Raw genomic sequence first — 24,356 nt, 5'->3', positions numbered from 1 at the left:
GCATCGTATTGTTCCTTGCCATGAAGGCTATGCACATCAATAATCTATATACCGTGGAGAAGTTAATCATAACGATATGAGTAACCAGCAAGCAACACTTCTATAGCAAGCAGTCATCTACTATTTTGAACAAGAAAGAAAAAGAACAATTAATCCACCATTTGTAGAGCAAATGATTTGATGATGATACCATTTAGGTGTTCCTGCATGAGATGAGATAAGTCCACTTGATGCGTACTTTTTCTTCTAACATGGCAATATTTGCATAGTTTGACACGATATGGATTGCAGTAATCTCACCAGAATTATTTCGTAGTTTGAGTTGCTTTCAGAGAACTTTTATAAGTTCCTTTTTATGTACCTAGAAGATTCTAACTCTTTTTTTTTTAGAGTTTTCTTTCTCACAAAGTTATAGGTTTCTTTCTTGTAAATTCTTATTAGATCCTAAGAATCGGCAAAATTGGATGCTTGTCTAAGACTAAGATTTTTGGATTTGATACTCACTGTTGTCCATCTATACCACCAGGGTGCAGTCCCTGTCCCTTAAAAAGGGTTCCACGTGATTCCAAGCTTTTAGGGAGTCCCCATCAACCCTTAAAAGAAGGGCACGCAAAAGATACCTCTTTAAATAGACATGCCAAACTGGCCACATATATTGTTTGTGGCCCAGTTCCATAGCAGGACGTGTATGGTCACGGTGCTCCCAAGGATGCAAGAGGTGGTCCAAACAGTTAGTAGTCACAAGCTGAGGTCTAATTATTGGTTAGATAAGATCCACCAGTTTGACGGTGAACCAGTTCAACCACGAAGCAAAGCATCTATATCGCACACCCTTGCTTTCTATTTCTTTATTGTCCATAGATGTCTATACCGCTTCACGATTAGATTGGTGCTGATGGATTTGATACGATCAATAATTTTTCCATCCAAGAAGAACAATTATTGCATGGACCAGATCCAAGTGGACCAGGGCAAATCTCGAAGCATATGCATGATGGATCACGCGCAATTTGGAAGTGGACCAGGCACAAGAACACCTCCCAGTGTATTTGAGCCTTGAGGTGGTAGTAAAGCCACCAGTCTTGATCCACCGCAAAAACGGGTGAGAAAAAATGAGGTCGGATGGTTGCCACCCTTTTGCCTTTCCGTCCCTTCTCCTCGCACTGTTTGCTTCTATGGTGTCGCTCATGGCTGCCTTTTGAACTTGTCTCTCCGGTGACTGCGTCTGTGGAAGTCGTGGGAGGAGGAATAGAGTACAATAATAGAGCTGACATGTGCAAATGGAGCATGGAGTTTTATTCAACACTTTTTTTCTTTTTTTGCTCTAAAGGAGAAATAATTAGGAGCCCAAGTTGATATAATCAAGACAATGGAACAAAAAAGGAAAAAAAAAAATCCTCAAAAAAACTGAACAAGAAAGAAAGAAAGAACATGTGGAGCAAATACCAGATACATCAAGAATGTACGGAGCACATACCACATATCCTGCTTCTTGCTTGGTTCACTTCTTGAGCTAGATATATATGTAGGATGGCCGGAAGATGGATGAATTTTTCTTGCACCTCTGCAATGATTAACATGGACAATTTAAGAAAAAAAAAAAAAGGATAGTATCTAGCCAAAGTGCATAATCTTGGTTACCTTCTAAATCCTTGGAATTTGTTCATTTTTACTGATACACGCGTGCGCGTACACCCAAAAAAAAAAAAAAAAAGGGAAGAAGAAGAAGAAGAATGGAGATGCATTGCGTTTTTTTTTTAGTAGAGGGAGATGCATTGCTTTGATGACTGCTTGTACATCCTAATCAAATGCTGGATTTTTTAAGAAGTAATTAGAATATCCCAAAAAAAATAAAAAAAGAGGCGATGTTTTGAGATGCCACAGAGTCCTAGAAACACAAGAACCTAGAATACCTCGCAAATGTACTAGCTGTATACGTACAAAAATGCATGCATGCATGTATATGGAATGAATACATTTACAACAAAAAAGATTCACTAAGAAGTCAAAGTCATCAGCCAATGCTTAGAATCCCGTGCACTCTTTGCTCTTTTCAAAGAAAATATTCACACGGCAACTACCGATTCCATTCCTTTTCCAGAGATTGCTTATTCTTCTACTGCATCAAATCCTTGTGGTATCTTTTGGCTTGGAACCAAGTGAGAATTTAGCTTCGATACTTTTTCTTACTAATGTGACGGTGGGGGAACAGTGAAAATGACTTGAGCTCCGCTGAGCCACAGAGAGAGGCTACTGTCGCTTCTCTTTCTATTACTTGAAGCGATGGTCAATGCAGCATCTTACACGTAAGAATTGATCCACTATAAAAATCGAACAAGCAAAGAACTTGGCCTTCATGTGTTGGAGCTGCATGCATGAAAGCTAGTAGACTGTCGACGTAAAAATTGTAGTGGGACCCTTTTGAATCAGTAGCTGTTGGGTTGCCCAATTTTTTGTGTTTTGCCTATTTGTGCCCTTCTAGGTCATCCATCTGGACCCAGTAAGCTATTTCTAAGGAAGTAATTGTGATCAAACCAGAGCCGTATCATCTTACCCCAAATAAAAAAAAGAGAGAGAGAGCCGTATCACAGTAGCTCTCATAGCATCCATCCAAAAAAAGGGCGGCGAAAGAGCGGACTTATGTTTGCGAGGCTACGAAGACTGAGATTTCGTTATTCTGTACATGTTATACTGGATGGTGGATATGGTATGCGTGCAATGATCGCATTGTTTCCATAAAATGATTACCTTTTTTCTCAAATTAGTTGATATATGAGTGGCAATTTTCCAAGCTCAGGAGCTCACAGCCAATGTAACCAAGACCAAGTTGGACTCAACTAGATGCATGGATGGGCATAGAATATTCTTGCTCGATCTGATCATTGTAGCTAAAGCAACGTCTGTTTCTCTTGGCTACCTTCCCACCTCCCAAAATGTAAATGAATAATTAAAAAAATAAAAAAATATGGGAAAGTTAAATAGAATGGTGTCAGCACACTACAACGAAAAGGATGTTTAGCGATCATTTTTTGCCGATACTTTTGAAAAGCGTCGACAAGTTGCGCTGACCTACCGACGCTTTTAAAAAGCGTCGTCGTTCAACGACGCTTAAAAGCATCGTAAAATTATAGCATTGTCAACGCCGACGCTTTTAGCAAAAGCGTCATTAAATAAAGAAAATGCCGACGCTTTTTTACGCCACTATTTAACGACGCTAAAAAGCGTCGTTAGGTTCGTTTAATACCCCAACCTCCCGTGCCCTAATCTATCTACCGCCGCCCCTTTCCATCCTTTCCTCCGCCGACCCCATCTCTGCCACCGGTGCGCTCCGGTCTTCCTCGCCACCGTCCTCGAGTACCTCTCCTCCGAGGTTGGTCCTTCTCCTCCCTTTTTCTCTTCGTCATTTAAGCTTTTGAGTTGCTGGCTTTCTTGCATATGACTTGTTCTTGTTAGGGTCTCGTTTCTTTTTCCTCAAATTTGTAAGCAGTATCTTCTTGGTAATGTAAGGGGGGGGCGAGTAGGTGGGAGGTTGGTGCCGTGGAGAAACCGCAGGCCATAGGAGGGGGTGGGCTGTCGGGGGGTAGGTGGGCGGTGGCTCCGGCGGGGCGTGGTGGCGTAGAGAAGCCATGGATCATGGGGGGAGGTGGGCCGTGGTGGCGCGGAGAAGCCGCAGCCCGTCGGGTGGTGGTGGGGGTGGGATCGGGAGCGCAGAGGCACAGACGGCGGGTCGGGGGAAGAGGGCGGAGGAGCCGCGGTTGGCGGGTGGCCGGGGCCGGGGGTCGGGGGGGCACGGCGGAGGAGCCCGTGTGGCGTGGGGGGGTGGGATGGGCACGAAGAAAGCACGGACAGAAGGAGAAAGAGAAAAATATATATATTATATTATTTTTTAAAAAATAATAAAATATATAAAAATATGATATATGTAATATCTTCAAACGTCCTTCATAATAAAATACTATAAAAAATATCATAATATAATTTTATAATCATATAATTTTTATTATATATTTTTTTAAAAAAATATAGATAAAATTGTCACCCCTGTTCCATAGCACATGAAATGATAAAGCAGGATGTCAAACCCATGAAGTCCTTTTATTGTAGGAGAAAAATTGATTGAATAAATTATAACAAACGGCAACATGACCATCTAAGAAGGATAGGTTAATCTAAATGAACTACTCTTATGGAATTTTGAACATAAAGTTAGCTATCAATCTCTGCTTATCAATTGAATAAGAGACTAATTGTATGTTTAAGTCCAATTAATTGGATTAAAATTGTTCTTTATCTAATCTATGCCTTGTTATTGTGCATTTTGAACCAAAAGTTTTACTTTAAAATATCATATCAAGAGGATAAATGACTTTGTTTGGAATCCATTCTATACAGTAAATTTTTTATATGGTGTCTATCGAGAATAGAAAGTTAAGTAACAATTTAATCAATTATTAGATATTTTTATGTTAATCTTATGGCATATTTAGTTCACATATTTTTTTTTAAATGAAGCATGATATTAAAACTTCATGGATGCACTAAACTTTTCTTAATATAAGACCATTCAAGTACCCTTATTTATATAATAGCGAAAAAAATCGATTGGTTTGTTTCTCTTGACAAAGTAAAGACTCCAAAATGCAATCTAACCAATAAATTGCATTCTTTGTTCATGTTAATTTTAGTTTCATATTTTTTTATAAAAAAATTATGATCATGAAACTTCATCAATGCACTAACTCTTTCTTGATATGAAACTATTAAAATATATTTATTTATACGATGCTAAAAGAGTTAACTTAAAGTTTACATTTGGCATGTTTTTCTTAATAACATGAACAATACATCATTATAGTAATCTTAAGTTTATTATAAAATATTATATTAGCAGATTCCACATTTCCTATGTAATGATTTCTCTTAAAGGTAACATAGATACTCGTTATAGCTACAATACTCTTCTGCTAGGTAGGCAGCTGTTCCACGCTGTTCATTTTGAAAAAAAAAAAAGTACTTAGCATGGATTTTAATTTTAAAATCCATGCTAAGTAGATTTTCATGGGTGTTTTTGTGATGGTTGTGAATTTCATGCCAGACAATGTTAATTATGAATTAATTTTAAAAAAAATTGCATTGCATAGAAACATAGACCCGTCTTTTGATTAATGTACATATTCTATTGTATCCGTATATTTATTTATTTTTGTACGGATAAAAGAATTATGTACATTGATCAATTGATTATCCAGTATGGACAGTTTGAAAAATATGAGTAATTCTATAGGTCATTACCATAATCAAATAGTATGCTGAGGGTTCGAAACAAATTTCGGATGGTATTTTTCTTTTGTTCTTCCTATACGGAAGAACTAAGGAAAAATGCTGCCGAAATTTTTTTCGGCTCTTGTTGCATATCATTTGATTTATGTAATTGACCTATAGAATTAATACATTTTCTGAATGGGATAGGACCTTCTTTACCTATTAGTTGATGATAGCAAGCATTTACTATGTAAACTTTATCTAGCTGTTATTTTTTTAGATTTTATGAAATGACTAATATTTTTTACTCATTGCATTAATATAGATTGTATAATTTTTTTTATTTTTAGATAAATTACAAGTTCGATCATTTTTATCCTACAATGGACAAAAGTTGGATAAATAAACCAAGGAATAGTAAAGAATATTTAGATGGAGTTCATGACTTCATTAAATTTGGTATGGAGAAAAGTAGTTTGAATGGAAAGATTTTATGTCCATGTCGGAAATGTGTAAATAGTTCTTCTTTAGATCCACAAAATATTGAAGAACATTTGGTATGGAATAGTTTTTTAAGAGGTTATACCGACTGAATTTTTCATGGAGAATCTATGTTGCCATCATCATGTAACCAACTCCTGACTCATTTTGGATCCACTAGCCTACAAGACAATTCTGCAAGAGATGATGATATAAGGGGTTTGATCACAGATGCTTTTGGATTTGGTGTTCAAAATTTAGGAGAATCCAGTAGTATACAAGAAACAGTTGGGATGTTTGATGGATGCACGCATACGGAACGTATGCATGTTGAGGAGCCTATACATACATCTAATGATGAGACAGCTCGTTATCACACCTTAATGAAAGATGCAGACGAAGAATTATATCCGGGTTGTACGAAATTTTCTAAGATTTTTTTTCTTGTACATTTATTTCATATAAAATATTTGAATGGATGGTCTGGAAAGAGTTTTACCATGCTGCTCAAGTTATTAAAGGATGCATTTCCAGAAAGTACTCGTTTACCACCATCGTATTATGAAGCCAAAAAAGTAGTAAAGGAATTGGATCTTGGATACGAAAAGATTCATAGTTGTCCGAAAGATTGTATGTTATATCGGGATGAAAACGCTAATCAAGAGTCATGCAATGTATGTGGATCTTCAAGATGGATAACACAAAAAGAAGATCGAGATGATGTACTGAATGAATTGGATGCAATGCGGAGTAAAAAGAAACCGGCCAAGGTATTGCGTTACTTTCCTCTTATACCTAGATTGAAAAGGATTTATGCATCATCAAAAACAGCTTCATCAATGAGATGGCATGATGAAGGACGTACAAAGGATGGAATGTTGAGACATCCAGCAGATAGTCTTCAATGGAAAGCATTTGATGATAGGCATCCTGATTTTGCCTCTGATGTTCGCAGTGTTAGGTTTGGCTTAGCTTCTGATGGCTTCAATCCATTTCGGACCCTGAGTTCTACCTACAGCCCTTGACCAGTCGTTTTGATACCTTACAATTTGCCACCGTGGATGTGCATGAAACAATCATCACTTATCTTGTCAATGGTTATTCCAGGAGATAAGGGTCCAGGCAATGATATTGATATTTTCCTACAGCCTTTAATAGAGGAATTGAAACAGTTGTGGGAGGGTGTTGATGCATTTGATGCTTCCAACGGCCAAACATTTAAACTACGGGCAGCTTTGTTATGGACTATTAATGATTTTCCAGCATATGCCAATTTATCTGGTTGGAGTACAAAGGGACGGGTCGCATGTCCTTGTTGTGGAGATTCAACACATTCAATTTGGTTAAAACATGGAGGTAAATTTTGTTACATGGGACATCGTCGATGGTTGGAAGCAAATCATCCGTTTCGATTTCAGAAAGATTTGTTTGATAGTACTATAGAATTAGAATGTGCCCCTATTCCACCTTCTGGAACTGATGTTCATAGACAAATGGATGGCATCAATTATAGCTATGGTAAGCACTCAAAGTCCTCTAAAAAAAGAGGAAGGGATGATGTTGAAAGCTCAGTGCATGAAGGGTTATCAGAGGAAGTCAGTATCAGTACTATAGATGCAGAGGTGTTTCAAGATCCAGACAATTATTTCGAGGATGAAAATGAAGAAGACACACAGATAGCATCTACACAACAGCCCAGTAAATATTTATGGAAAAAACGAAGTATCTTTTTTGACTTACCTTATTGGAAACATAATCTTATTCGGCACAATCTTGATGTCATGCATATAGAGAAGAATGTTTGCGATAATTTACTTGGAACATTTTTAAACCTTGATGGAAAGAGCAAAGATAACATAAAGGCACGTCTTGATTTAAAAGAAATGGGTATCCGACAGGAACTTCATCCTAAAATGCTTGCTAATGATAGAATTTATGTGCCTCCTGCATGTTACACAATGTCTGCTCGAGAAAAGGATAATTTTTTGGGAGTTTTGAAAAGTATCAAGGTACCTGATGGATATGCATCAAATATTTCACGATGTGTGCATCTAAAGGATCGAAAACTTTCAAATCTTAAAAGTCATGATGGTCACATATTGATGCAAGATATTTTTTCAATAGCTTTAAGATCGTCATTGCCGAAACAAGTTGTTACAATTGTACTTCGATTATCGTCATTCTTTAAGGCATTATGTTCCAAAGTTATTGATCCTCGGGAACTTGATCAGTTAGAATCCGATATTGCAATTACACTTTGCCAGATGGAAAAGATTTTTCCTCCTGAATTTTTCACTATTATGGTACATCTGCTCATTCACCTAGCTTCAGAAGTTAAAGTTGGTGGACCGATACATTATAGATGGATGTATCCTATTGAGAGGTATTATTGCAAACTTTAAATCTTTTGATAATTTTATTAGAAACAACAGCATACTGATATTTTAATAAATATTTAATTCTTGAAGGTATCTTGTGCGTCTTAAAGATTATGTGCGAAATAGAGCCTATCCCGAAGGCTCGATTGCTGAAGCATATATTGCGGATGAATGTTTGACATTTTGTTCAAGATATCTTCAAGGTGTAGAGACTATTTTTAGTCGACCTCAACGGCATAATGACTTTGTGGAGAATGCAGAACTGTATAAGTTCTTAACTGCTGGAAAATTTTTGGGAAGAGCTGAAAGTATTGTACTTGATCAAAAATCTTTAGCACAAGCACATCGTTATGTGTTACTTCATAGTGACATAATATCTGACCATCGCAGGTTAGTATATTTAAGGAATGACATCAAAATTTAAATTTTATATTAGATATAATATTCTAAATGATATATTTATATTTTATGCAGTGAATTTTTAATTTATCAGAGACAAGCCAATCATAACATTCGTCCTAATGCAAGGATTGAACAGCGATGGTTGGTCGAGTTATTCCCTATGTGGCTTTCGAATCAGGTGTGATTTACATTTAATTATGGGATATATTAATTTTTGATACATATTTAATATCAGATAACTCAACAGCACTTCGTCATATCATTTTTTTTTAGATATCAAAGATGATGGAGACAAATAATTCAGATGAACTAATAGCTCTTGCTCGAGGACCTAACAAGATTGTGAATAGATATAACGGTTTTATAATTAATGGCTTTAAATTTCATACTAGAGAATGGGAGAAATTTAAAAAAACACAGAATAGCGGTGTTATGGTGGAAGCGGATAGAAAATCCTATTATGGTGCACTTAAAGATATCTATGAGTTGGATTATTATGAAAAATTTAAAGTAGTACTGTTTAGATGTGATTGGATAGACATAAACTCACCAAGGGGTTTGAAACAAGATGCAAATGGATTTACACTTGTAAATTTTTCAAGGTTGATTCACACTGGTGTGTTATTGAAGGATGACCCATTCATTTTTTCATCTCAAGCTCGACAAGTATTTTATGTACAAGACGCAAAAGATAAAGATTGGTTTACTGTCATCAAAACAAAACCTAGAGACTTATATGATATGGGAAACCAAATGGAGGATGATGACGATGGCACTTATACACAATGTATGCCCTACAATTTTGTGCCAGCTGATGATTTAAATGCTACGACGACGTTGGTTAGAACAGAATTTGAAGAAAACACTACTACTTGATTGTTACTGGTAATAATTATTTATGATGTATATATTTTGCATTAATTATTGTGTTATTTTACTCCATATATTAACTGATTCTACCTTTTATTTATATAAATGCTAGGTGACATCATGCGTCGCAGGGGACGATATGCTGGTATGCAGTTTCAGTTTTCACAGACAGAGGCCGGTACGTCTTCTTCAGCACAGCAGCCTGAGGCCAGTTCAGCTGCACAGCATTCTGAGCCCTGTCCTTCATCATCAGCACAGCACGATCCTCCTGTTCATCAGCCAGATGATGAGATACACGTGCAAGATATATATTGTCTTTCATGTAATTTTATTTTTATTTTATTTTATGTATATTTATGATATAGTTACTTGTATGTATTTTTTGCAGACGGATCCGGGAGAGTATGCCTCAGACGCGGACCCACAGTAGTACGAGATGTGTGGCAGATGCGTGAAGGCGAGAGAATTGTTGTGGAGTACAATCAGCTAGGTCAGCCAATTAAGAAAGCTGCCTGCTTATTGACTTCATTTTTGAGAACTGTTGCTCGGAGGCCTCAGCTATGTCCGTTGGGCTATGCAAAATGGAATGACATGCTTCCAACGTATAAAGTTGAGCTCCTCCTAGTTATAGAGGTAATGAATTGATGTTCATACTGTATATTAATTGTTAATCACTTATATAATTTATTTCATTTAACTTTTTTTTTATAAAGCAAGTTTGTTCTCCCTCCATCCACTCATGATTTTGTAATGAAGTCTCTCAACCGCAAATGGAAAGAATATAGAGCACAATTGAAAAAGGACTATATGAGACAGGGTATGACAGAGGAGGAGGTTGCTAGGAATTGTCCTCCTGATGTACCCCTCATCAGTGGATGGAGTTGGTTCATTATTGGTTCTCCGAGAGGGCACAGGTATATTATCTGCTCATTATCTTTTTTTCTAAATATTTTATAAAAATATTAATTTTTATTATATATTATACATATAACAAGTTTTTTACTTTATTTTACAGACTTATTCTGCTATTGGTAGAGCTGCACGAGCAGCTCAGTCTGTTCCTCATACATCGGGATCGAAGAGTTATGCACGACTCCGACAGGAGTTTGTATGTTCCTTAAACTTTCATAATTAACTTTTAATTTTTATGTTAAAATATTTATATAACTAATATCATTATGTATCGTGGACCATGTCTGTATCATGATACTCATATATTTTTTTAAATTATTATAACTGTTTGCTTAAAATTGAAATTATTTGTGTAGGTGGATGAGCATGGGAGGGAACCCGGACAAGTGGAGTTTTACCGGATGACTCATACTCATCAGGATGGTACTTTTATTCGAGATGAGTCGAGAGATTTATATGTACGGCATTATTAATATTCTATTTTTTACAATGATTTAAATTTAATTTTGTTAGCTATTAATGTATAACTCTTGTTTTCAAAATAAATACAGGAGAGGGCTACATCTCTCATTGCGGAGCATGACGACGAGTCCGCAGCATCTACGCAGCAGAGCCGTATCGAGGCCGAGGTGTTCACAGAGTTGATGGGACCAGAGCGCTACGGCCGAGTGAGGGGTTATGGAGTAGGAGTCACCCCCACTCAGTTATCTGATGTTAGTAGATATACGCAGCATGCTGCAGCAGATGCTCAGGATTCACGCGTTCGCAGACTCGAGGCGGAGATACAGGAGATTAGACAGAGTCGTGCCGCTGAGATGGAGGAGATGCGACAGAGCCGTGCCGAGATGCAGGCCATGAGGGGACAGATTGATCGGCTTACATCTTTATTAGAGATGTATGGTCCATCTCAGGTAAACACATATTATTAAATATATATTTTTGTATTAATTTAATGGTTTATATATTTTTATTTATAGATATGCAAATCATGCTTTTGATATATTTCTTGTAGGCTCCTGACACATCAGGCACCCGTCGAGACAGCGACACGTCACGTGGAGACAACGACGACCATCCGCCTGTGGATTGATATTATTTTATTTTTATTGTATTTTTATATTTATTTATATTACTCTTGATTGTAATGGACGATTAATACTTTATTTTTATTTATATAAAATAATATCTTCTGGTTTGGTTAAATTTGCTATTTAAATTTGCTTTTGGTGTGAATGGTGGTGATTGTACAGGTGTGAATGGTGGTGATTGTACAGATTTATGTTAGAATAATTGATATAATTTTGTACAGGAATGTATGTATTTTTTTTTTGTATATAAAATTTGTATTTTTTTTTCTATTAAAACCTTTAACGACGCTTATAAGCGTCGTTAAAGACAAAAAAACCGACGCTTCGAAAAGCGTCTTGGTAGAGTGGAGGACGCGGAGTCATTAACGACGCTTTAAAGCATCGTTAGTAACGACGCTTATAAGCGTCGTTAAAACAAGTTTAACGACGCTTATTAGCGTCGTTATAATTTAATTTTACGATGCTTTAAAGCGTCGTTAGAAAATAACGACGCTTTTAAAAAGCGTCGGCGCTTTTCGTCTCCACTCTTACATAGGCGACGCTTTGGCGATGCTTTTTGAAACGTCGTAAAGATTATTGACGACGCTTATTAGCGTCGTAAAATAACCTTAATAGCGTCGTTAATGACCATTTTCACTGTAGTGGCAGAATCATTATTTTAAAACCAAATATACAATCACCTGATTCGAGTCTGATTGCTGGGTCTCAAAGGGACAATCCAATCCAATTTGGAGATCCAACTCAGTAAATCAATTTTTCAGTTAGAACCATGATGCAACTTAATCTAGGTTCACATATAAAAGTGGTTTACATGCATATTTATATTTTTTGAAAAATTAATTACTCATGTTTACTTGACATTATATTTTTTTAAACTTCTAGTGTTGGGAAATTATTCGAGTTTGTGAGATTTTTAACAATTGTCAAATTTGAGTACAGCAACTACAGAGCTAGTTTTACCTTTCACAATGGCTAAAAGATGTCTCTGAAGCCGGATGTCGCCTATGAGGTTTTACACTATGAAATCTACACTTTTACGGTGAGGTGAATTCAGCTGGAAGATCGGAAGCCCTTGTCGTCCAAACCTTCAATCCCTCTCTTTCGGATATCTGTTTAAGAGGACTCTTTTCTCTAGTTTTCTTTAGCTTGAAGACTTGCATGATTCTAATGCGCACAGCTAACCGTCATGGCTAGCACTACAAAGTGCCTGGATCTTTTCCGCCTTCTCAAAACCGGCTGCCCAGATGCCCCTCTCACGGTGATATGATGTTAGTCTTTTCCTACTTAGAAATAGATTTCATATCAGGCTCATACTAGAGAGAAATATAATAAAATCTATATTATATTATTAAATGAGAGATAAGAGTACCATCTTAGGTAGAATCTTGTAACCTGAATAATATCTTTAGTTGGACTTTATTTAAAATAAAATATCTACTCATATCCGATCCATGTCTCTGATTCATCATGTTTTTTTTTTTTTTTTTTAAAAAAACACGTACTTATAAGAATATCGATATTTTTTCTAAGCCATGTGTCTCTCTTTTATCTCCCACTGCCTTGAACTTGTTTTATTAATTTATTTTTTTAACATGCATTGCTTAAAAAAAAAAAAAAATCCTTATAACTTCAGTTTGGAGCAATTATCTTCGGCCTCAACTCAACCTAGGTGACACAGATCAGGTCTAGATGGGTTTTGTTTTCAAGGTCTTGGTGACTCGACCACTCAAGTGCAACACAAGTCGAGTTCAAGTTGGGTCAAGTACCATAAGCTATAACCTAAACAAGACCGGACTAAAGATGTGGTTTGTGCTTGTCAGCTTAAACCTAACTGTTTTTAGATATAAATAAGCCCAGCTGACCCAAACTACTGGAGGTTCCGGAGTGAGGTGACCTGGGTTGCACTTTGATGTTGGCGTGGACCCGTTCAGTCACCTGCATCAGGAATGGAATGAGAACCTAAGTTTACCCAACCAGACCACACCAGCATGCAAGGGGCTAAGCAAAACAGACCCCACCGGGCCAAACACACCAGTATGGGTCAGGCAAGACCCACCCAGCCCAAGATTCTTGTCCAGCCATGATTTCGTTTTCCTATCAAAGAATTACATACTCCAATTGACACATCAAATATGCGCATCTAGGAGAAGCTGGGGATTGGCACGATACACTAATGAAACACAAGCCATTTGATATCATTTTTCTTTATTTTCAAAATAGAAATAAAATTTTTATTTTATCTCATTTTATTTTTAATATGGTATAATTAATTATTTTTAAAAATATAAACATGATGATAACCCAAATAATTATAGTTGACAGCATGATGATGATGATAGCAGCAGCAATAATTGTTAGAGCATTGGCTATATAATAATGGAGATGATAATGGTGGTATCATGGAAGATCGTGGTGGCAGCAAATATGATATAGGCAGCGGCAATAGTAATGTAGAAGTGACGATGGTGGTGGCAAAGATCATCATGAAAATGACATGATAATAGAGATAGTGAAGATATTAATAATATAGATGGTAAAAGATATAAATTTTTTATTTTGAAAATAACGGATGTGAGAATTTTTTATTTTTATTTTTTCAAAAATAATAAAAAATAAAAATAATAGTGTTAAACATATAGTAATTTTATTTTTAAAAATAAAAAAAATGAAATAAGAGCAATGCCAAATAAGCTGGTGTAAACAAAAAATTAGTAATACACAATAAACACCACAGTGAAAATAAAAGAGTACTCACCATTGCCAACTGGAAAATAAGATAAAACCGATATCAGACAACAGATCAATAATTTTTTGTCTGTGGAAAAAGATATATGCACTCACCCATGGCCTTGGAGTTCTAAGATCAGATATCGGATGTAATTTGGATTACTGACTGGAAACTGATGACTATGGAAATCTGAAACTCAATTCAAAATGGCCTGCAAATGGATTCATAAGACTGTAATTCTAAAGAACTAAATAGGATATCAATTAACTGCAATGCCATTAAAAAATTACAAGACTGATTTATGAGATAAAAAGATAAGCAACCATGTGTCACCAGGTTTTTCTGTGAGCATGGAATGGTGTTTTCTGATAATCAATTCTTCACACTTGTGCCAAGGAATGTACCTCATGATGGAAAATAATTTGTTTTTCAAAATAGTGGCAAATCTTGCCTTAAGACTCACAACCAAAGTAGAAGAACAACTATTGCTAAGATGAAGAAGACTCGTACCATGAAACATAGATAAAAGGCAGAAAATATGAACTATAAAAGCACTGAAATAAGATAACATTTGGGTTATTGATTTAGGTTTCGGTAGCTTCCAATTTACAAAATATGGAGCTGGTGTACAGGAGCAAAGGTAAGCCAACGTAGCATAACATTTGTTGTTTGAAATTCCATTTGAAACAAAATTTATAGTCTATTACATGTTGGATTTTGACCTATGAAATCCAACAAGGACACAAAGATGTGCATATCTAGGTCCAGTTCAGGTTGTTTGGATGAAAGACACCCAATTATGTCCGGTAAAAAAATGGTTGTGCATATCTTTTGGACAAGACTACTTGAATTTCTATTTTTTTGGGTGCTGACTTGAATTTCTATTTCACCAAGAACCAAAACCACATTGAATCCTCATTCCCAGTAGTGAGTTAATCCAACTAGGGCACAAAGATGTGCATATGTAGGTCCAGTTCAGGTTGTTTGGATGAAAAACACCCAATTATTTCCGGTAAAAAATGGTTTTGGATATCTTTTGGACAAGACTACTTGAATTTCTATTTTTTTGGGTGCTGACTTGAATTTCTATTTCACCAAGAACCAAACCACATTGAATCCTAACTCCCAGTGGTGAGTTAACATTCATAGTTCCAAATATTGATATTGTTAATTCTTCAATTTCCGATCCAATAACTAAACCTCAGGTTCAAAAAATTCTTGATATATATGATGCATGTTAATTGATTTTATGCCTCCTCAAAGAATAGGACAAATGGAAAGAAATATTTTAAAACATGAAGAAAGCAGATAGACAATTTAATTTTATATATTCATCAATATCAATAATATCATTATACACACACACACACATAATCAAATATATCATCTCAAAGAGATGATATAGTGTATCCTGATAGAATTTAATATCTCTAGCAAATTCTTAGGAATCTTGAGATATCAAGAAAAGCAAGAGAGACTTTTTACTCTGTTCAAAATAATGTTACTTCATGCATACAATGAAGCAGAAATTTAAAACATTGTAAAGAAATAAATAGATACTCATGATACATTATGACTATTGATGGATGTCTCATGATCTTTCTGTATTGTTTTATTAACATCTCTATGTATCATGTTTTACCTCGAAACTTTTTCTTTTTCTCCTCTCTTGTATATTTTGGTTGTCTGTATGAAACAATCCAAATGAAATGCACCTTCCCAATGGAGATCACTGCGATTTCAAATTTTAAACCATGGACAAAATGAACTTTGTTGGAATAGGGGGGAGAGGTAATAGAGCTCCAATATACTGTAAAAGAGGACCTCACTAGTTTTACCATGCAAATGTAGGTTGTTGAGAGATCATAACAGAAAAGGTGGTTTGGTAAGATTCAATTTCAAGATAAGAAGATGAATGGCATAAATCTTTAAACTAGAAGATGAAATGGTTAGTAGCAGACAAAACGTAAGGTAATATGCTCCCACAATTCCAGATTTGGTGTACATGATCAAAATGCTTGAAATGCTTGAAGATTTATCATTTGGAATTATCTAATCACATCCTAAAAATATGAAGTTACAAATATAATAAAAATTAACAAAATCCATGATATATATTTTTTGCAAGCTAGCACTCCTTTTAGGTGATATTCAACATTTGAGACCAAGCTTATTACTCAAAAGGCCCTTTACAATGATTTGGTGAAGACAGCTACTTGCCCATGTGTCAAACACTGAGCGTATCATAGTTCCAGTAAACACGTCTTTGCATATGAGGTGATGCTGAATCTCCATGTGTTTGATCCTTGCATGACTAATGGTATTAGTTACATGTAAAGTGCATTTAGTTGTTAATTTGACATTCTTAGGTTCTCAATTGATGGTTAAAAGTCCATGATCAGCAATAATCTCCACAATTGTGCTAAGGAAGCAAGAACCTCATTTTTTGGCCCTACAGATAGGCTCTCCCATTGATATAGGCCGTATATATAGGACACCAGAAAACCATTACTTTCCACCTGGAGATGGTTCATTTCAGGCACACAAATGGCACCATTGTTTAGCCACCAAAACAAAAAAAGTATCAACAACACTAGATCTGCCGAAGTATCAACAACATACATTTCCCACCTGAAGATGTTTCTTTTTCATTCTAGGCATGTTGATCACCCATGGTCAGCACCTATCCAGTGTTTTGCAAACTATTAGAAGACGTTATGATGAAACAACAAAGTATCAACAATACTACATTTGCCACCTGATGATGTTTCTTTTTCAGTCTAGGCATGTTGATCACCCATGGTCAGCACCTAGCCAGTGTTTTGCGAACTATTAGAAGACATTATGATGGAATTTTCACTTCTTTGCATTCCTACACCATCATGGAGTATCTTACCTCAGCAACAGTCTGTTATCAAAATCCATTATGGTTTCATAATAGGAATACAAATCATTAACAAAATCAATTTATTTGAATCCTCAAACTGGGAGAAAAAAGAGAGGGTGTTTGAGGTGGTCACAGTTTAAATTAAAGTGTCTGGTGAGGATTATTCAGCTAGTATTAGTCCTAGTTGTCTAAGGAGTCAGTGAATGAATCCACCAGGAGTGAATGACAAATGAAGATGCATACTAGCAATAGGGAAGTGTGGACCTACATCCACACACAGCATGTTAGAAGATAATTTTAAAAAAGAGAATCTACAATTTAGAAAACCAAGAGGTGGTGGTTGATGTATCTAACAGTCAATGGAATTGCTTGGCCAAGATTTCTAGTAAGGTGAGGTAAAATAATTTGCTAGTGAGGAATTGGGTGACACGAACAGGTGAATTGTTAGGAAGAGTACTAATAATAGGATTTTAGTGGCTTAGCTCCTAGAAAAGCCAAAGGGTTTTCATTATCAAGAATTCAAGTCCCAGTGGGAAGTCCCCACAGGATATCGAGATGGGGTACCGTCCCATGTATTGGTACTATACCGTCCTGCCATTGTCCCAGCATCCCAATTGGCATATTTGGGACATCCCCTAACCCAATTGTCAGAATGGGGTGGAATAATAGCGCATCTTGTTCCATGAGAAAAATAAGCCAGCCCGATCCCACAGGATTTAAAACCTTGTTCATTATACTGCTCGCAACATCATGGGGCATTGATGTAAGTATATGTTCTCATAAGTTTTAAGGTCTTTGGGAGGTACTATGATTTTTGGAGACCGGAATAAGCTGTATGATAAGTCGTAAATATGAGATCAGAGGATTGAAAAGCCTGAACTTAATAATATAACACCATAAAACAGGAATGAGAAGCTTATCTCAATGTAAGGAAAATCCCACATAACATTAAAATAAGAGGTTCCCAAGCATACCTAGTCTCACACAAGTCATGTAAAGAAGGGAGTCCAAGAATATGAGCTAGCATTAGGTTAGATCATTTGAAAACACAAAGACAATGGATTTCATAAATGGATTGGACATATTACATGAAAGAGACACTAACTGAAAAATACAGTTGAAAAAAAAAATTCCATTACAAGGACAATTTAAGTTTGACACGGCCATTTTGGTTTTAGAATCATAATGGATTTCTATCATCATGAACAAATTACAGACATCTATATCTGTAAAAAATGAAGTATGAGAAAGCAAGGCACTAAATAAAGAAATTCAAACACTTACCCAGCTAAACCAGAGGCGCACACCAAAATATGAGAAGTACGACATATATTGGCAGAGTCGGGGATTGGCGAGCATCTCCATCTGCTATCTGATATATAAAAACAGCCTTGATTGCAAGAAATGCAATGACTGCCAACCAGAAAAAAAAGAGAGAGAGAGAAGAAAGGATGGACTTATTCTACCTGTGTGAATTGAATCACTAACATGTCAGCTATTATCCTCTCTCCAGCAAGAATGGATTCAGCATGAAGCAATAGTTTGTCAATAGAGCATACAGGAACTGCAGATGCTTCAACAACAAGCTCACCACTAATTGAATCCATTAAAAGAACAATGGGTTGAGATTTTTCCTGTAATTCAAAAACGACCTGCTAAACATATTTACCTTATGAACATTGGCGTCAATACAAGAGACACCTAAAACTTATAGAAGCTCAAAGGAGATTTGCTTTTGGAAGTACGCATGCTCATTTTCTTAACAATGAATTTGGTGTTCATAAGGGAAAATAGATGCCCAAATGGCAGAAGCAGTCATTCTATCTTTAAATATACCAACTCCCATAACTTGCTTATACTATATATCCAAAGAGAAATCAAGTAGACATCAAGAAAACTCAAGGTGCTATTAGCAAATGGTTATTAACATTGATGTAATAAGACATAATTGGATGCTCGTTTACTTGATGACAGATTTTGGCTTCATCAGTGGCACAGGAAATGTCATCTCTGATGGTAGGACATAATGCCCACCAATTATTAAGGGAATTAATGGTGTAGAGGCATAATCTGCTTGCATCCAAAAATCTGTTTGTGAGTATACTGAAAACAGAAAAAGGAAGACATATTTGAAATGAAATAAGATTTATTGATTAATATTGATAGTTTGATGAGACAGAGTTTCACAAGAAGCAGAAGGCCTCAAGGGCCAGATACTGATTTCTGGGGTCAAGAAATATTTGAGATCATACACATGGTTCATAAAAATCTAGAAGGGGTCTATATTTGTCATTTTGTTTGAACTAGGTGAAAATATGATGATTGGATATGGCTGGAATAGCAGGTTTTGATGACTAATCTGCTATCCAAGACAGTCAATAGCAGTATTGAGAGGTAAGATAAGAAAGAAGGAACAAAGAAGATAATGGAAGCATCTTCCAAACTGACTTTCTTTATTTTTCTTGTCCATTCAAAAGGTTCTCTTGCAGAAAGCACACTTTCCCTTACTAGAAGAATTCAACCATAGAAAAATCTCAGTAGAATTTCTAACTTAAAAGGAAATACAATAAAAGTAGATCTCTTATACATATTTATCCATGTCCTCCCTCTAGTCCCTGGTAACAACAAACTAATGGACATATTAGATTTCGTTAGAAGTGGAAACTTTATTTCTGCTGACCGGACCAGTCATTGGTGGATGCATGTGAGTAAATGAGGGGTCAATTGACCCCACCAAAAAAATATATATATATATATATATTAGGCATATATATATATACACACTAGTAGGAAAAGCCAAAATTGACCCCACTAATTTTATAAATGGACCTCACATATCATATAAAATCTTGAAGAAGTAAAGGATAAAAAAAACCGCATCTAAGGAGTAATTATGACCTACATTCCCTCTCTTGAATGACTCACATGTCCTACCTCTCTTTTCCTCTCTCCCTCTCTCACACCACTTTGACCTCTTTCCCTCATCCTCTCCTTCTTTTTGTTTCTTTATTAATTACTTCTTTATTTATGTTTTAATACCCACCCCAGCCCATCCATCCACCTTTTATATTTTAACCCCATAGCAATTTATTTTTTATACCCTAGAAGGACCACATCAAAAGATGAAAAGAATAATTATGACCTACATTCTTTCTCTTTTTATTGATTCACATATCCCATCTTTCTCTCCCTCTCTCATGCCACTTTGACCTCTCTCCCCCTCTCTCATTCTTTCTCTCTTTATTTATTTATCTTTTAATGCCCCATCCCAACCCCATGGTCTCCATCTATCCACCTCTTACATTTAAGCCCCACATCAATTTATTTTTTATAACCTAGTCAATCCAAATGCAATAGAAAATCATACGTTCTTATCTCTCTTCTCAGCCTGAATTAGGTATGTCTCTTTTAGCTTCTTTTTTTTGTAACGCTCTTTTAGTTTTTTTTTCTTTCTTCTTTTTTTACTCATATTAAATATATATGATCAAAATAATTTTTGGTTAGCTATTATAATTTTAACATTTAATAATATCTAGGATTTTGCTATAGTGCTCCTTTATAATATTTTATTATAAAAGATATTTAACATATTACACATTATCATTTTTTATATTTTTTATTATTTAAAAAAAAAAATTCTTTCTCCTTCTACAGCTCCTCCATTTTTTTATTATATTGACCCTATAAAGTAAAATTCCTGGATCCGCCACTGGATCAGTGCCTGGGGAGCATAATGACTTCATGATACACCAGTGAACAGCTTAGTTTGCATCACATTCCCATCACAATTTCACAGTTCTCCATGTATTGCAGAGTGCGCCATGGCAGAAATGCTTTTGCTGCATGGCAGATGTAACCCTGATCAGAAAAAATAACTGAATAAAAGGAAATCAGCCCCATATGACCTGCTGTCATATAGCCAGATTTTCTCAAAGCAGAATCATCTGCTGTTACAGCAGGCAGCAGGATCATTCTATACTTCAGCCTCTTTTGAGCACAAAAGAAGGCCCACCAGAAGCTTAAGGCCAGTACTTAAAATCCTACCACTTGCAGCTGGCTGCATCATGGCAGAAAGAAAGAAGTCCTTCCTATGGATTGAGAAAACTTTAAGAGTGAAAAAATATAAGGGCATCTTAACCTGAAAGTAAGATAAGCTTTTAAGGGTTTTCATTGCATTCATTTGAAAATATGAAAGCATGACAGAGCCTTAAGCAAAATGCAGTTTGTTAGTCCATGCACATTGGCCTGCCTATCATATTGCTTGCAGGACCATTGACGATGTTTGACATCAGAATGCAAACCATATTAGGAAACCTTGGAGCTCTTCTCAGTCCATCTCCCTTCTTCATTTCCTCAGACTATAATGACTTGGATGAATCAATGGGCCACTTGTAGGACTCATAGACAAAATTCTGTTCTAGCAGGTCAAATTAATTTTTTTTTTTTTTTAAAAAAAATCTTGGGTTTAGGATTTAGCTAGAAGCCTCCAAAATTCCATAGTGGCCTATGTATTTATCCGCAAAAGCAAAACAAACTTCGCCCACATCCCAATCATTCATCCTACGAGAATATTTAACCAAATCATCAATTTTCAGTAGCTGCCACCAAAAGTTTGATTCTATATACATAATTCAAAAGTAGCAGAAAGCTGAAACAATTGCTACCTCAGTAAATGAAAAGCCAAATTGCAGAAGCACTAAATATCTGAAAGGCAGAAGGAGGTATGAGTGCACTTCCTAAGGAGTTCCTCCAACAGGGCCTGCTACTCTTTTCCCCAATCAACCCTTAGAATTCTTGACAAGGACACAACTCGCACCAGCAAGAAGCAGAATCAAATTATTAACTATCCGGACACCTGGCGTATGAACGCATCAAGAAGAAACCACTTACTTCGGGTGATAGTTTTTAAGCTTCATACTATCATCTATAACCCCTAATTTAACTGCCCTACAATCAAATAGAGAAAGTTGATTTTGATAGAATGAACAGAAACTGACATCTTTCTGACTTGAAATTTTCACGTTGACTTACTTTTGCAATGCTTTATAGCTTTCACAAATGAAAGCACAAACTTTTATATGCTGATCTTCTTTTCAAGATAAGATTCGTATAAATACTTACGGTACTATGTTATAAAATGTGGGGGTTTTAAGGAAATAAGAAGACCTTACAAAAGTGTGATCCTTATTCAAAATGCCTTTATGAATACCTGAATAATGTTTAACGATGTCCACCACCTGGATTCCAGCAAGGCTTTCTGGTATCATGACTTTGGTACTTATATGATTAATTTTTCAGTTCTCCGTAGATTTTAATTTTAGATTGCAGATGGAACTAATTTTATCATGACTTATGGTAGGTGAAATAATTTCTCAAGTGATTTTTTTTAGACAAGTTTGTTTCTAATATTTATTAGGTATTTCTGATATCTACATATTTGATCTTCTCCAAATCTTTCACTTGCAATAGAAAAGCATCTAGGACTCATTTCACTATATTCACAGACAGCACCATTCGTCTATTCCATTATGAATTAAACTATGCTGGGCAAAAGACTGAAGAAAGAAGTTTTCATGTCTGTATATCATATGCTTTCAAACGCTCTCTTTTGTAAATTAATTTAAGAAAAAGATTTCATCTCGGCAAATCTTTAAATTGCAATAAAATTGCATTGGATATACCATCCAAACATCACTCAAGAATTTGGCAATGAAATATAATATCATTCATAATTAACAACTTAAAATCATTTAATATAAGTGGCAATAAGCAATAAGAAAAGAAACTAATAGAAGATAACCTGTAAACAGTTCAGGCGGCAATATAAAACCTAACAAATTCAAGTGAAACTGGTGGCCCTGTAAGATTGGCTGACAAACAGCATGGATCATAAAAGTAGTTTATGGAGTTATAGAATTAAGCTGCAAGGAATAAAGTTAAAAAAGAGCCTTGCATCTTCACCTTTATCACTTTCAACTATGAACTCTAAAGTAGCAGAGAAAGATTTATGGAGTAAACTCTCATTATATCTGCAGTAATCAGATACTATTACAGGAAGAATTAGACATTAATCACCCAACAGAGCATAACAAAACTGCATAAAAATGATTAGTTGTTATGGATATGTTATACAACATCCGTATAGATTATCCTGCAAATGTAGAGTACATGATGTTAGGAACCCACAAAGTTTCTTCTCAAAAAAAGGATCATCTGACCAACACAAAGAAGGTCAAGTTTCATTTACACAGTGAATAGATGACATTTGTTGACAGATGCATGTAGAACTGTAGATTTTGGTTTTGCACAAGATATAAATAGGCATATGGGGGAAAGAATCGCAACATGAAAGAGCAAAGAGATACCTAGATGCTGATGTTTCCACCATGAAATGTCTCATAAAATGCTCCACGGTTTCCATTCTCTTGTAAACTTAAACTGAAAGAAAAAGGCAGGGAGAGTAGAAATATAGCGGTAAACTATCAATTTGCCTCATTCATTCTCATTCAGATGTTGTTGTGGCCAAACTAAAAAATTAATCATAACTCAATGGCTTACTTCTGCTCTACCGGCAGATGATGCAACCCCTATTCATCTTTATGTTCAGCAGATCAAACCTGTTAGATGAACTTGAAGAATATTATGACGGGAAAACAATAATAATAGGAAACAAGTCATTAATTCAATAAAGCTAGACTATGTTTATAAGAATAAAATAAATTAATGACAACAACAGCAACAGCAACAATGGCAATAACAAGAAGAAGAGAAAGAAGAAGAAGAAGAATGATCCATCATTCCATCCAATGTAAAATTACCATAGCATCCTAAATAACGTCAGTCTTTTGATCTTTACTTCGGTCACAGGCCCATTGAAAGAGATAAAAGAGATAAGAAAGGAGGCTTAGAGAAGAAGATGGTGGGGGAGGACAGGGCTTATGCTCGGCTTGGCCGACAAAGCTTCACCTCGCCGATGGCAGGATGCTGGGCACCGGGAAAGGGGGCCGAGATCCGATTACCACCGACACCGGGAATTCGGTCCTCCCAACTTCAACCAAAAATATAATGCATCATATGGGGAGCTTGTCAAAATCCACCACATCAGATGCTTCTCGCATCTTGGTGAATAGTTGAGCGAATAAAGGGAAAACGAATCCCACCTTCGTCTTCCCTTCCACCTCTCGCCACCGACGCCGATCACGGCGCCGCCACTCCATCGAACGACCCTACGAGAAACTCCCAGCAATTGACATCGTCGGCCGTGACCGCTGGAGTTTAGGATGGTGTCGGCGCCGCTGACGAACAAGCCGAGGCATCGCCGGCTTTCGGACAGGGGAATCGCCGTAGTA

General features: G+C 36.0%; 1 protein-coding gene and 1 long non-coding RNA gene across 14 annotated transcripts; one reads left to right on the top strand and one right to left on the bottom strand.

Annotated features, from left to right (window-relative positions):
- Positions 1-836: 836 nt before the first annotated feature.
- LOC105041785 (uncharacterized) lies at positions 837-24,356 on the bottom strand. Of its 12 annotated transcripts, XR_012139790.1 has the most exons (9): positions 24,168-24,356; positions 23,566-23,624; positions 23,373-23,445; positions 18,474-18,641; positions 18,292-18,379; positions 14,234-14,331; positions 12,353-12,675; positions 1,478-1,564; positions 839-1,267 (listed from the first exon to the last, which is right to left on the bottom strand). It is a non-coding gene; the product is annotated as an uncharacterized lncRNA (long non-coding RNA). The 12 variants fall into 12 exon arrangements; XR_012139794.1 differs by lacking the exon at positions 12,353-12,675 and having other exon boundaries at positions 837-1,267; XR_012139789.1 differs by lacking the exon at positions 839-1,267 and having other exon boundaries at positions 1,276-1,564.
- Positions 4,846-11,367, top strand: LOC140856532 (uncharacterized). 2 transcript variants are annotated; one of them, XM_073254088.1, is made up of 4 exons: positions 4,846-8,510; positions 8,614-10,500; positions 10,661-10,762; positions 10,856-11,367. In XM_073254088.1, exons 3-4 carry the CDS (start codon positions 10,706-10,708, stop codon positions 11,231-11,233), a joined length of 435 nt encoding a protein of 144 aa, XP_073110189.1. In that variant the 5' UTR covers positions 4,846-8,510; positions 8,614-10,500; positions 10,661-10,705; the 3' UTR covers positions 11,234-11,367. The 2 variants fall into 2 exon arrangements, with proteins under 2 accessions (XP_073110189.1, XP_073110190.1); XM_073254089.1 differs by lacking the exons at positions 4,846-8,510; positions 8,614-10,500 and having other exon boundaries at positions 10,538-10,762.

The sequence above is a fragment of the Elaeis guineensis genome, chromosome 3 (assembly GCF_000442705.2).
Source record: "Elaeis guineensis isolate ETL-2024a chromosome 3, EG11, whole genome shotgun sequence".
Lineage (NCBI taxonomy): Eukaryota > Viridiplantae > Streptophyta > Magnoliopsida > Arecales > Arecaceae > Elaeis > Elaeis guineensis.
This window is presented reverse-complemented; position numbering and strand designations above follow the sequence as displayed.